General features: G+C 34.8%; 1 protein-coding gene across 12 annotated transcripts in view; it reads right to left on the bottom strand.

The window, feature by feature from the left end:
* Pard3 (par-3 family cell polarity regulator) overlaps positions 1-15,329 on the bottom strand; it is a 635,367-nt gene that overhangs the window by 292,141 nt on the left and 327,897 nt on the right. For all 12 annotated transcript variants that reach the window (XM_069990667.1, XM_069990655.1, XM_069990656.1 and 9 more), the window contains exon 6: positions 203-294. In XM_069990667.1, coding sequence (XP_069846768.1) covers positions 203-294 — 92 coding nt within the window. The remainder of the gene's footprint in view (positions 1-202; positions 295-15,329) is intronic.

The raw sequence follows: 15,329 nt of genomic DNA, 5'->3' as shown, positions 1-15,329 counted from the left end.
AAACTCAGGACAGGTATATGGGTACTTCCATGCTATACCGCTAACACTGAGTAACTCAACAGATGGAAGATGCTTTGGGAACACAAACCAAGGCAGGTTTTCAACAAAGCATAAACAATCCACATGCCATATGCTCTTGGGATACCAGCAGCAATTAATGATGCTACATGTACAAGTTTAGTTAAAACCATTAGTAACTTACTCCAGAGAAAAGTTGGGCATATTCTCCAAACCAGTGTCAGCATGTCCAACTGGCTCAACGCGGCTATTATCTTCTTCTGTCCCATCCTCATCCTAGGGAAAACAGAACATAGAGAAGTATATGCTTAGGTTCTTATTTCCATCGTATGGAGAAGGCTGGATCAAAAGGGACTGTGACAAGTATTGTGACTGCATCGACGAGGTCTCTCTGGAAATGAGAATGATCCTTAGTGATGTATGTAAGTATTAAACCTGAATTTTAAAATCGTAGTCTTCTGAGTTAGCATGCCCTAGTTTACATGGCACTATCATAATAAGAAAGGAGAACTGAACTTTGATTTATGTCAATATTCTTCTCATTATTTTTACTTCATTTCTGCATGTCAGGAAACAGTTGTACTGTTATGATGTTATATTAATAAGATGCATGTGACACTGGGGATGTAGGCATAAGAAGTGTTTGAGGGCTGGGAAGGTGGCTCAGTGGTAGAGTACTTGCCTTGTATGCTTGAGGCCCTGGGTTCGATTCCTCAGCACCACATAAGCAAAAAGAAAAAAGCCGGAAGTGGTGCTGTGGCTCAAGTGGTAGAGTGCTAGCCTTGAGCAGAAGAGCTGAGGGACAGCGCCCAGGCCCAGAGTTCAGGCCCCACGACCGGACCACCCACCCCCCAAAAAAAGAAGTGTTTGAGATCAAAATAGTTGAGACAATTACATGCCATGACACTACCGAAAAAGTATCATTTTTGTTACTTGCCCAGCTTGTCAAAAGGACATCCAATGTGTACAATACCAGATGTAAAATCCTTCACCCTGGGAGCATCACATAAAAGTACCCCACCCACTAAATAATTAACCGGTATGCCTGCAAAGGTCTCAGCCATAAAGGATCTCATCTGTTTATTTCTGTGTATAAAGTACCACACTTAAGGAAAAACCCAAGCACAAATATACTTAGCCTCCATCCCCAAATTCCACCTTTGACAAAGGTGGCATTTTGTAAAACAGACAAACAAAATTTCCCACATTCCAATGTGTTGTTAACACAGGTGAGTAGATAAAAATAAATGAAATACCCCTTAAGAATACTCTTTAACTTGTAATTTTAGCCACTGTCTTTTCATCAAAGAGTTCATTAATAGTTAAATTAGCTTTCTAAGATCATTTGAATAATGAGAAACATGCTTGACTGATAAGAATGGTATTGTTAACCAAGTTTGAATATGCAAAGGAAGATTCAGATTTTCCTAAACACAATGGTTACAGTTCCATGTATACTTTGAATCCACAGAGTCTAGCACCTATTAGACACTGTATAAACATTTTACTAATTAAAGGAAAAACATCCCCAGGGTTCTCTGGGGATATTTAAAAGCAAGTAAGCAAATTTATTTAACCCATACCTGATGCAAGTTTATAGGTAAACTTTAGGTCTACATATAAGTTGGTAGGTTTACTTATTTCTATTTTAGATATTTGACAACAATGATATTGTTATAAACTAATTAAACCACTTACATCAAGAAAGATTTTGCCATTAATAATAGTTTTTTTTGTTGTTGCTGTTGGTCCTGGGGCTTGACCTCACAAGCCTGCATACTATCCCAGAGCTTTCTTTGCTCAAGGCCACTTTGCTCTACCACTTGAGCCTCAGCTCCACTTCCAGCTTTTTTTTTTTTTTTTGGTAGTTTATTGTAGATAAGAGTCTCATGAAGTTTTCTGCCTGGGCTGGCTCCAAACCATGATCCTCAAATCTCAGCCTCCCCAGTAGCGAGGATTACAGGCATGAGCTACCAGCACTCAGTGAGTTTTGAAATTTTACTCATGTATTTGAGAGACTCAAGGTAGAAATATATATGCTATAAGAGAAATTTCAACTTAAAAAAATGGCAAGACCAGACAGGTTCAAGACACAAAGATAAACAATGTATCAAATTATGAAAGAAGATTAAGAAAAGGCAGAGCAGTTCCTAAGAGCCTATTTTCACTTCTGAGAATCTACCAAAACAAGAAGAGTCTTAGACATGTTCCATGAATCCTTGACAGCGGAGTGCTACATAGAGCCTAGCTACTTGAAGACTGATGGATCTTGTGTTTTGAGAGGCTCCAGTATGTACTTCAGTCATCTATCTCTCTTTAAGTACCAGCACATAATATATTGCAAAGGTTAACAGCATTTTGAACCTGCCAAAGAGCATCACTTTAAATGTAAACACCCATTCCCAATATGAGGCTGTTCTGAGAGCAAGGGTGGAGAGCACAGACAACACAACTATTTAGAAGTGAGATATAAGACACAAAAATAATCTTACACCTTGAAGACACATTCTTTCAGGATGTTCATTAGTAACTTCATAAGCACCACTGAAATGCCACCAAGACAGATCAGTCATGGAAACACCTTTACCGCACTAAGCAGCAGCCACATAAATGAAATGCCCTCAACTACAGTGATAAAGCAGTAACTGATTATTGACATTTGCTATTCACATACTGGCCGTTACCATATTCCATCCCTCCTCCCCCGTCCTTGAATATGAAGAATATGATTGTAGCTTTTGCTGCCTTGAGGCAGACAGGCAATTACTTTGGGAAACTCAACTCTGAGGTGTAAAAATATCAGCCCAGTATGGTTTCATTATGTGACTTGGTATCTCTATGATTAGGACTGAACATAGTCTAGTATAAATTACACACTAAATTCCATTGTAACTGCAAAATGAGGGCTACTGACAACATATGTGTTCAAGCAATATTTAAGGACTATACTAGTATATTAATTTATACTAGACTGTTAAAAACTGTCCAGATGAGATAATAAACCTTTTTTTTCTGAAAATATTGAGTCAAAAAATAACTGAATATCAATAGCAACTCTGAGATTTGCCAGTTTTGTAGATTTAGAAAGTTATATACCCCCCTATGTCTCTAGTACTGCTCTGTAAAATCAGGACAATATGAACAAATCCCTCCTGGGACCACTAAGAGAACTGAGATAATCCATGTCGCCATAGCACATGATTCCTGGCATACAGTAACTTCCATTTACAAATACCAGAACAGAAATAAACGTAGGCAGCTTCCACTCAAAACACACCTCAGTGAATATTTCAGTGTAATTATATGCAAATAAGACAACTTAAGAACAGATATTCATCCATTAATACCTTCATGCCTTGTAAAACTTCATAGAAATGTATTGTCCATTCAATAAATCGTAAAATATCTCTAATTAAGAAACGTACACAACAGTTGATACTTATTGTGCTTTGCATAAATTATTTTCTTTGTAAAGTGACTTTAGGATGATAAAACAAATCAAGAAAAATATAAACAACTAAATGCTATATGAAGTCAAGTGGAGAAAAAAATACTGTAGGTTAATGGCAGATTAAAATTTCAATGAGAAAGTAAATGTCAAGAGCTGTAAAGCACATCATAAATGTGTACAATTACCATCATTTGAAGAAAACAATTCATAATAAATTGAACTGAGAAAGGCTGATGGTAGACTAGCCATGTTTTCACAAATACTGGCAGAGCTGTGCAAGACACAGAATTAAGACAAACAGGGATTACTAGTGCAATGCCATAGAACATCACCCTCCTGTGCTAACACTCCTTAGGCTAACACTCTCAGGGAGTGATGTGAAGGTAGAAGGGGCATGCCCAGAGAGCCTTGAGTTCAGGGAACTGAAATCAAATAATAAGCATACATGCTTAGTATTGTAGACAAAGAGACTATGTCAACTTTCCAAAGCTATAGACTATTCAAACATCCTTAAAATAAGGCCTCTGTTCCCAAGTTACAGAGAAATGCAAAGCAGCCAAAGAAAATCACCTCCTGGAAACAGAGTGAAACCTATGCACTAAAAAGGACCACATTTGGAACAGTAGACTAAACTAGGGACATCATTAACAAATGCCTTTTGATTACCATGTCTCATGAGTGGTAACCACAATCCATAGTAGATAAAAAGAAGTCTAAAATAGCCAAAATTAAAATTTTTATATCAAAAGGGCACTAAGAGTTTGTATTTATTCAACTGTATTATAAAAAGATGAAGGAAAAAAATAATCAGAGAAAAGAATAAAATGTTTCTAAGTTTGGTTTAAATCTGTTCCTATGCTTACTTAAGTGGTAATGTTCATCCCCAAAGGGCTGATATATATTGTGGACTGTAACCTGGCTGAATAGGAAAGCTTTTTGTGGCCTACCCCAAGAGTACACAGCTAAGCATATTCACTAAGAAACAGAGCCTTGGCCTATCATGGTAGCCCAGCATTCAGCCAATTCCAAAATGAACTGCCAAATTATGTGCAAATAAGACAACGGCACAATTACACCTAGCATGCAGCCCCACCACTTTGTAAGGACACTCTCAACCTGGGGTCTGGAACGTTGCTTGGTTCTTCACATTCTCCTTTATCTTTTCTTTAAAGATGAAGTTAAAACAAACCTTACTGCTCTTTTTAAACAGAAAAAAAGTATTTGATAAGAGTAGGAGGGAAAGAGGTATTTTACAGCAGGCAGAAAAGCTGGTAGTCAAGTAGATACTAAAAAAAAAAAAAAAAGACAGAAGTAGAACTATGGCTCAAATGGTAGAGTACTAGCATTGAGAAAAAAAATTCAAGGACATCACGCAGGCCCTAAGTTCAAACCCCAGAGTCAGCACTGAAAAAAATAAAGAGTCCATAGTTAAAAGTTTCATTTATTATATCCAAATTGCCTATTAAAGAAAATACCGGTTATATGTCCCTATTTGAATATCCTATTTACCTATTATTGATATTTATGTTAAGTGCAAAAGGAAACAAAAGCTCTTATGGTACACTCAAATTTACAATAGTTTCCTCAATTACTTTTTATTACTCTTAACAGAATAAAAAATTTTAATTGGTTCATTTATACTGCTATAAACATAATCTACTAAATGTATTTTTCCACACTTTTGAGAGTATCTCTAATATTTTTCTCATTTAATGAGTCATGTTAACTATTTATTTGGATATTGACAGAATGAATTAAACTACTTTGTGCTTGGATTACATGGGGTGAAAATAATTTCAGAGGGAATGTTTCCAAGTCTCCTAAGTATTACAAACAGGATTCCAGAAGGCGCTTGTGTTAATGTTACAACTAGTTGATTAATTGGTCAATTCACCAGGGAAAAGTAATTTCCCAGTATACACAGAAAACAATTGAAAACATGCCATGGGGTGGGTGTGGGAGAAACTTCACAATTGAAAATGATACATCTATAGCAACCTTTCAAAAACCAAAATACAAAAATATGTAATATGATTTCACTTTATGATCAGTACATTTTTCTACAGTAAAAATCATTCTTTTTTTGTAGAAAAGGGGAGAAAGATTGAAAAAAAATGAACACTACTAACACTAATACCACCATACCATATAAACACACACACACATACATATACACACACACACACTAATTCAAATTATTTTAAGACTAGACAATGATAAAGAAGAGACAAAGCTGCAGACATGATTCAAGTGGCTGAGCATCTGCCTAGCAAGGCAAAGTTCTTGAGTTCAAACCTCAGTTTTCTCAAATAATCATAATAATAACAACAATACTGTACTCATATACTGATGTGTTCAGATGAACGCCTTGGTACAACTACTTAATGCTATAAAAAAGAAACACAAATAAAATAGATGGTAAACAAGATCTTTTAAAAAAGAAGTGTCTTAAGCTAGAAAAAAAGTAACAGATGTTGTCACTTTAGACACAGTTCATGTAATATAAACTCTCATCCACTAAACAAAGCTCAGCACCAAATTTTTAGGACTATATGAAGAAATACTCAGTACCTGCATATTGGTACTGATGATATAAGTAGGCAAGCTTCATCTTACCAACTTGATCCTTAACCTCATCTCAAGCTGATATTGTTCAAATGTAGGGTTTAAGACAATACATGAAATGTCCACTTCCCAGAAAAATGAAATGTTTCCTTTTTGAAACACAGGCAACATGACTCTACAAAATGAATGGTAAGAGGAGATTTTAAAGAATAGATGGAGCTTAGTTATAAAAAGCAATCAAATCATGTAGAATGACAAAGTAAACTAGGCACCCATCACGTGCACAATGGAATCTTCCAAAAATCAAAGTCGGCTTCTTGATTATTAGGACTTTGGGGCGTGGAAGAATCTTATTAGACTAGAGTCTAATATCCAGTCGCACTCTAGGATCTCTTCAGTAATATTCTTTTTTTCAATTTTGCTCTTCCTGCCTGTCTCTTTGAGGCTGGTCCAACACACACTAGTGGCAAATTGTCCACTTTTTAAGTGAGGTAATTCTTTTCTTTTCTTTTTTCTTTTCATAGTGCCGGGATATAACCCAAAGACCCACATATTAGGCAAACACTCTTCCACTGAGCCACATCCCCAGACCTAGGTGAAGTGATGTGAAGCAGACTATCAGTCAGTCCTGTTTGGGATATGGTTAAAATACCAACTAATTTTCTTTTCACTTGAATATTAGTGGAAAAAAAATTGAATTTTCATTGAGGTGAGGGGGGACAGGATGATATAAGCATAACATAGAAGCAATGTATACTTACCTACTCAGAATCATATTAAAAGATATGTAACTATATTCACTTAAAATAAAGATCAAGTTTTCCTTGGCATAAAAATGAATTGAAATTAAAATCTGCATTACTAAAGTTGAAACAGAAATAATTTTAGAGGCTGAAAATGTAGCAATTGTCTAAACTAGTTTAAAATAAGCTTTTACTTAAATCAGTAACAAAAACCATAAATATATTCTTGCTATTATCAAATGCAAATCACTACTTAAAATAGAAAAAATAAAAAGTGAAAAATACTGGTACAATCCCTAGAAATGAAAAATAATATGCATATCATTTCTATTTCATTGTTATATTTACTAAGCAGTTCAACAAACAAAACATAGAACTTTTAATGAACTAATTAAGGACTAAGTATTTTTCAAGATATGACTGGGCCACATAGAACATGATGATTTCAGCATGTAATAGTTTGGATGACAGAGCTATGCTTGACATACAAAATATTCACTAATAAGGTTTACTAAACATGACATGAAACTCTGTCCAGAAATGTACCTCCACCTCACAATCTGTGCAGTAACAGAATGGATAAAGACCTGCTGGAAGTCCTCTCTCTACATGTCTGACTATCTCATAAGCCCTAGTTTTCTTCTGTACTTTTCTATTTTATTTTCCTCCATGGGTAAGAATGAAGCCCAGGCCTTGAAGAAGCTAGAAAGGCAGTCTACAACTAACTGAACTACATCCTGGGGTTTAATCTCAGGGTTTTAATCTGAACACAGGAAACAAATACTTTTGCTCTCATAAACTTATAATGGACTTAAAAGGTATCATACCACATATATCTCAGATATAAAAATAAATATTTAGTGAAAAGAGAGACAACCCATGTTAAGAACCACATGGAAAGTACCACAAACCTCTCATTCTCACTACCAGGTAGGAATTCTTAGGAAAAAACTTAAGTCTAAAACAAAAGTGCCTATTTTTCTGCAGTGGCAGAGTAAAGAGTTTGAAAAATGGCATTTGAGTTTTTAAATTTACAGCGAGTTTTCTTTTTGTCCCCACTAAGGGAAAAATGGTCCAGAATTATTAAAGAATGAATATAATCAACCCAACTAGTGAGTGTTAGGGTCAGGATCTGTATAAATTTATGTTATCTACCAAAAAAATACCTCTTCTGAACCATGGGTGTACTAATATACTCAGCATTCCTATTAATTTTTGAGATGTTTTATTTTAAAGAAAGCACTCAGATAATGAATATCAAGAGGAGTTTAAAGAAAAATGTTGCCCAGGACTCTACCTAGGCACCAGAATTACTCACAATTTTTACTGTTCACAACAGGCATAAAATCTTTTAGAAAAAGATGCCATTTTAATCATTGCATTAAAACACAACATTTTGTCAATTATTTTTATATTCAGGCATTATTACTTTATAATTTCTCCAAAAAGTGACTTTACAAAGAATCAAGGAACTACAAAGAAAACAAGACATGACAGGGAAATGCGCTGGGATTGTTCACAGCTACTGGTGTGTGACATATTTAATTGGAGAGTTTTTTTAATAATGTTTCAGCATAATATTTTAAATGAAAAAAGGTAGGAGGAATTGTTAGATGCTTTATCAAATAAATTAGGAAACTAGGAGAAATTTCATTCAAACAGAAATAAGAAAGGAGATAGGAGTGAACAAGACATACAAGGCAAGCTTATTACCAGGATCTGTGGTACACAAACCCACAGCAAGAAAGGTAAGTATTTCCACAATGTATTCCCACAAAACATATATATCCATCATTACTAATCATGGAGGGCTTGCAAAGAAAACAATGAGGAAAGCAGGCACCGGTGGCTCAGGCCTATAATGCTAGCTACTCAGGAGGCTGAGATCTCAGGATCACAGTTCAAAGCCAGCCCATGAGGCTCTTATCTCCAATGAACCACTCAGAAAAACTGGAAGTGGCGCAATGGCTCAAGTGGTAAAGCACTAGCCTTGAGCTGAAGAGTGAGAGCCCAGAGCTCAAGCCCCATGACCAACAACAACAACAAAAAAGCAAGTAAGCAAGTAAGCAAGCAAGCAAGCAAGCAAGCAAGCAAGCAAGCAAGCAAGCAAGCAAGCAAGCAAGCAAGCAAGCAAGCAAGCAAGCAAGCAAGAAAGAAAGAAAGAAAGAAAGGAGGAAAAAAGTTCCTACTCTTCAAAGTCCCACACTTCATTATTTTAAATTGATAACAATACTTCAGTCCTGTATCAGAATCTATTTGTGTAAACGTATTAAACCTTTCCATGGCTTATTAATTTCCCATGCAATATTCTAATTTCACAGAAAGAAATGTTATCCTTAACTTATCTGAAACCAGAAAATGATCTGGATGAAGTAAGCAGAAAAAAACAGAAACCAAACTCGCCTTGCCTCCACTGGGTGTTCTACTGGAATTTAATGAAGAAAAAAGTACAAAGATGTACTGGGGATGATGGGATTAAATTATCGCTAATAAAACCCATTTATGTTTGCCACAAGGTATATATAGCAGTGGTTATCTGTTTGAAGGTTTAACATTAAATTATGGTTTCCAAACTTATACCACCAGTGATGGGCATTAATAAAATTATATATATATATATATATATACACACACATACATACATACATACATATATTAGCACTGTTCATAATTCCCTGAATAAAAAAGGCCAAAAATAATTCTGAGTATTAACCATATGTTACATTTGTTGTAGAGAGCTTTGCAGGTAGATATATTTGTGGATTCTACATACAGAGTTCAACAAGCGACTTGTCTTTATACTTTGGAGTATTTTTATAGTACAAACAGTCACGTGCCTCTATGAGAAGATATTTGCCTCACAGAGTTTTTATGAAGCACAAATAAGTGAAATGAGGCACTGAGAATACTGCCTTACAAGTGCTAAAAAGGAACTCAGTATGGCCTTTGAGATCAATAAAAATAAAAACTGATAGCACAGTGTTGTATTTAGAACAACAAATGTCTTCAATCTTCTGTGGATCAAAATTTTAGTAATAGTGATTAAAGTAAGCCATGAGACATGAGAATAATGTACTTTTGTGATAGGGTTTTAACTTTTTCCACCACAAGACACAAAATAACTTTTATTTCTTCACCCATACTGTGAGATTTGCTGCCAGGTTTGGAAAATCAAAATAATTTCTTTCTTTTTTGCATAATAAAATATAAAAATAATTGAATATATTTTGTTTAATGTATCATTTCATTATAATCTTTACAGAAATGTGTTTTTGTTTGTTTTGTTTTATGCAAGTCCTGAAGCTCGAACTTAGGGACTAGGCATAATTCCTGAGCTGTAATACTTGAGCCACAGCTCCACTTTCAGCTTTTGTGGTGCTTAAGTAGATATAAGAGTCTCACAGACTTTCCTGCCTAGGCTGGCTTTGAACCTTGATCCTTAGATCTAAAGCTTCTGGGTAGCTAGGATTACAAATGTGAGCTTCTGAGCTTACAGAAATGTTTTTAATGCTTTCCCCTGAATTTAGGAAGCTTAGTCTTTCATAACAGCATCAAGTAAGACTGTTCTGTGCTTGGGAGGGAGATACTATCTCAGACAAATATCCTTGAAAAGCTCATGCTGAAAAGCTTCTCCTGTTGCACAATACAGAGCATACACAGGAATCCCCGCCTGTGTCTAGAGGTACAGGAAACTACACCAAATATACTAATGATAATGTTGCTTGCTTTGCCATGAGTAATAAAATCTCATCTTTGCCATAGAAGTCTCATTTCCTTGGTCAGCATCCAGGAAATGGAAGCAGGCTAATTTGTTAGATCTTAGATTCTTTTCAGTTTGAGTTTGGTTGTAACACAAGAGAAACAGGTATGTTGCCCATGCCACTGCCTGGACTCAAGAGATCCTCTTGCTCCAGCCTGTCAAGAAGCTGGGCCTACAAATGGACCTCACAGTTTTTAACTAGTGGATGGATGGATGGATGGATGGATGGATGGATGGATGGATGGATGGATGGATGGATGGGTAGGTGGATGTGTGGATGGGTACATGGGTGGATGGGTGGATGGGTACATGGATGGATGGATGGATGGATGGATGAATGGATGGGGAAATGGATGGGTAGATGTAGAAGAAACTGACAACCAAAGAAAATACATTCATATTCTTACTTTCATTCATAATTCCTTCCCCTTGTCCCTCATTCCCTTGCTCCCTTACTTCTCTTGTTCTTTTCCCCTAATGGAAGGCGTGGAAGAAAAACCATCTATAATATTTATATATTGGAAAGAGATCTATGAATACAATATATCTATAGCATATCTATAGCATATCTATATCATATTTATAAATATATAATTCATGTATTGCCTATATCTATTGAATCTGTTTCCATGACTAATAAAATCACATATGTTAAGGGTTGTACATGCTGTTTGTAGGTTTATCTATTTATCTGGAGCTTATGTTTTCCTATGAATTTTAACAAAATCTTATAAATTAGTGCTATTAATCCTTTGAATGTGATATAGACTTTAGAATCTGTATTCTTTTTATATAGAATAAAGGTTGTAATAACAGAGAATAACACTTAAAAAAAAAGAAATTAGCCTTAGGATGTATCTCAGTAATAAAGCACTTGCCTAGCATATGCAGAAACTTAGGTTGCATCCCCAGGAGCTATGAAAAGAGAGAGGAGGAGAGAGGGGGAGGGGGGAGGGAGAGAGAGGGAGAGAGAGAGAGAGAGAGAGAGAGAGAGACAGAGACAGAGACAGAGACAGAGACAGAGACAGAGACAGAGACAGAGAGATTTTAAAAATTAAATGAAACAAATTGATATCTTCTGCCCTGGCCATCTTTCTGTTCACCTAGACTCCAACAGTGTCAACTGTCTATTTTAGGGTAGATATTTCGAAAGGAAATACTTCCAAACCAAAAAGTTTTGAGGAGAGGACTTTAATGAGACGTAACAGCTAGAATGTCCACCTTATGATATTTAGGTGTGCAAGATTTCTCTATCAGAGAAATGAATTAAATGCAGGGAAATAATTTCCTAAGTTTTAATAACCCTATGATTTGGTTTTGATTATGCAATTTTGCCTAATTATATTAGTTCTTTTGGTTTCCTTAGATATTTTTCCCTGAGGATATAATTAAAATCAGAATTTATGATTTTCAAATGGACTAAAAAACTACAGCTCATTTTATATTAAAGATTTTCTTATCAATATTTACCAGAAAGAGATGTCTTCAGAGAAAAAGACTCATTACAATTTTAGCGGAAAATTATTAAATGTTAAGAAATAGAAAATAGAGCAGATATGTTACCTCCATTTATGAAAATAAAGAAGATGGAAATATTTGTTTAGATCAGAAGCATAGATTATAGTTGTTTCCTTCAATTTGTTCTTCAAATATTCAAGTAGAAGAGGAGCCAGGTGTCTGCTTATTTGTTTTCTAAATAATGAAAGCTTAAGTTGATCTACTAGTAACAGGAATTTTCTCCCTTGTAAAATTATATCACCCAATATTCATTTATCAAGTAAATTAGTAGTCCATACCCAATAAGCATAAATAAAAATTTAAATATTAGACAACGTGGTATTTAAAAAAAAAAAACCCTCATCATCTTTGTCTACTATGCAGTATGAACATGTGTGGTTGTGTACGAACAATGTTTGAGCATCTTCCAAAAAAGACAAAGGAAAAAAAGTACATTGGTAAGCCTTTCACATTTTGCTCCGGTAAAGTCAGCTAGTGCCTTTGTTATTCAAATGAGCTGTTCAAGGGCCAGAGCTACCTTTTTTCACATATTTAAGAAACCTTTTGAATACCAAATACTATTTCCTATTCAAAACCCTGAATCTGTCATTAGGCAATTTCTAAAATAAGTCTCATAGCTCTTTCATCCTGATTTTTCTTTATTTATAATAGTCCCTGGTTGCCTGATTCGCAACTCTATGTCAGCATGTAGGTTTCTCAGAGTCTGACAAGTCTCCTGGAAATTAATGTAAAGCCCACTAGTATGGTTATATCATTTTGGCTCATTCTCTAGCAGAGAATTTTTATAGAAGAGGAATTATATCCCTATTAATTCTACTACTCTGTCTCTTCTTCAAAGTTTTCATAACCACAATTTAGAAGACATCCCTATGATATCACTATATAAAGTCATAAAAGCCTTCAAAAATCCAACATGTTGAATTTTTACAATCCAATATTTACAACCAGCTGTAAATATTTACAATCAGATGTAAATATTGCAGGATTAAAGCATACTAAACAAATTATGTACAACTTGCTGTTTCATTTAACATGCCCTGAAAATCTTGATGTCTAAGACTCTGTCTTTACCTCAAGTGAATAGCTGCAGTCATAATTAAGCCATTCCTCCATTAATGGACATTAGCATATTTTTAGTATTTTATAACTACAAAACTGACCATACATATCCATGTGTAAATATTTACGTAGGTAATCTTCCCAAGCATAGAACTTTAAAATCAAGCTCAGATATGCAAATCCACTTCTAGAAAAGCTTCATCATAGCATTCCATGGGCTTGCCTGACTTCATTCTTGTAAACCCTGCCATTCTTAGTAACTTTACCCATTGCAAAATGATAGCAAGAAGTTTATGGAACATTTCCATGAATCCTAGTCAGTAGGAGCATCTACTTGCAGAAAGACAATTACTGTTTCACTTTCTGAAAATGAGTCAAAGACATTTTTAGTAAAAAAATGGTATTATTAACCCAATATACTAAAATGAGGAGAAACTTTTATTCCTCATTGTTTTATTTAAATGATTGACTTTGATCAACAAAAATCTGACTTTTACTACTAAGTTCACACATAAGAGACAAATGGCCAAAACCAACTAGTCTGATTTTTTAAAAGGATAAAATAGACGTGCAAGTGGCTCAAATACCTTGAACCCAGAACTCAGTGAACCAGAACTACAGGCATGCATTTTTCTTGCTATTTTAACTGAATATACAGCATTGTGTAATCTTTTTACTTTGGCCCTAAGATTGTTATTGCCTGGCCCAATTTATTATACATTGTACATGTACAGTAATTCTTACATAATTGAATCAAGATATATTACATATAGGTACAAAATATAGGTCACAGTGATAGCTTGCAATGTGAACTTATAAGACTGAGGTAATATTAATTCATATAATTTGCTTTCATAATTAGTAACATTCAAAACTATGTACATGCTAACATGCTTAAATGTGAATTTTCATGATCTTCAGTCTATACTTTTAAAATGCAAAACACAACTTAATGTTTTCAAAATGATCCTAAGAAGAAGTTTAAACTGAACTAATTTTCCAGACTCTTCATATTATACATTTGTATGACCTAGATAGCTGAAAAACAGGCACTCATGGTAACACTTTGTAGTACACTTCAGGTCCAGTCTGATAAAGTGAAAAATTTAATCAAAGCCATGACCCTTTCTTAAGAGCAAGCTTATTTTAAAAATGATGCACTCTCATTTATTTATTCAATTATTGAATGCTTATGATCTATCAAGCAGTATCTAAGGTACTTGGGACAAATGAGCAAATGAAACAAGAAAGAAGATTGTCCCAATTTTTAATAGATAGGACCAGAAAATGTCCAATAGATATAATAGCAAATAAGTAACATATGTTTCAAAGAAATAAGTATTAAAAATAAGTAATGTAAGAAGAACTAGGTATTAAAAAGCAGTAAAAAGCAGGGGTCAAGGCAGCAAGACACTTGCAAGTAGAGGTTTGGAGGCCTTGGAGAAAAGCACATTAGGGTTGTTTGAGAAAAAGTACATCCCAGGTAAAGGAAAAAAGACCCTCAGGGTGAGTAAGCGAGGTGTATCTCAAGAACAAACCTCATAGATTTCCTAAAGCATGAGCAAAACCACCTGCCCCCACGCTTGGAATCTCATGTTATCAATCATCCATCTAAAATTATACAGTTTCAGTATACTGACAAACAGCCTGGGTTTTAGAGTTACAAAAATTCGAAGCCAGAGCATATGTAAATGGGATAACTTTAGCAAGTTTTCTAAGTTTCAGGTTTCTCATTCATAGAACTAGAGGGAAAAAAATGTAAAGGCTAGAAGTGGTGATAGTGGTATGAAGAAGGTCTCCCCAATCTGTGTTTTTTTGTCCTCTAGTAGTAGATGACAGACTGTCCTTGTACTGTCTTTAACTTCTGCAAATAAAGAAAGTCTCAAATTGAAGCCCACTGTTGAAAAGACCTTAAGAACTTGATCTCCTGTCGTCAATAGGTATCACTCATAAGGAAATGTTTAAAACAGAAAAAAATAGGAATTTTTTTCTGTTTAAGGACATTCTACATAAAGAGATTAGCAGAGTAAAATTTAAGAACTTACGGTTCTCAGTGTTTTTGTTTGGACTCAGAACATTAACACTGAGCCATGCCACTAATCCCAAGAACTGTCTTTGTTGGATGTGAAACCATAAAATTTAAATGGTTTTGCACAGTCAAGAAAAAAAGAGCATAAAGAACAGGAGAAATATTTACAAGCCATTTATAGTCTAA

The sequence above is a fragment of the Dipodomys merriami genome, unplaced genomic scaffold, assembly GCF_024711535.1.
Source record: "Dipodomys merriami isolate MVZ:Mamm:240054 unplaced genomic scaffold, mDipMer1.0.p SCAF_4, whole genome shotgun sequence".
Taxonomy (NCBI): Eukaryota; Metazoa; Chordata; class Mammalia; order Rodentia; family Heteromyidae; genus Dipodomys; species Dipodomys merriami.
Note: the sequence above shows the minus strand (reverse complement) of the source record. Positions and strands in the feature narration are given on the sequence as shown.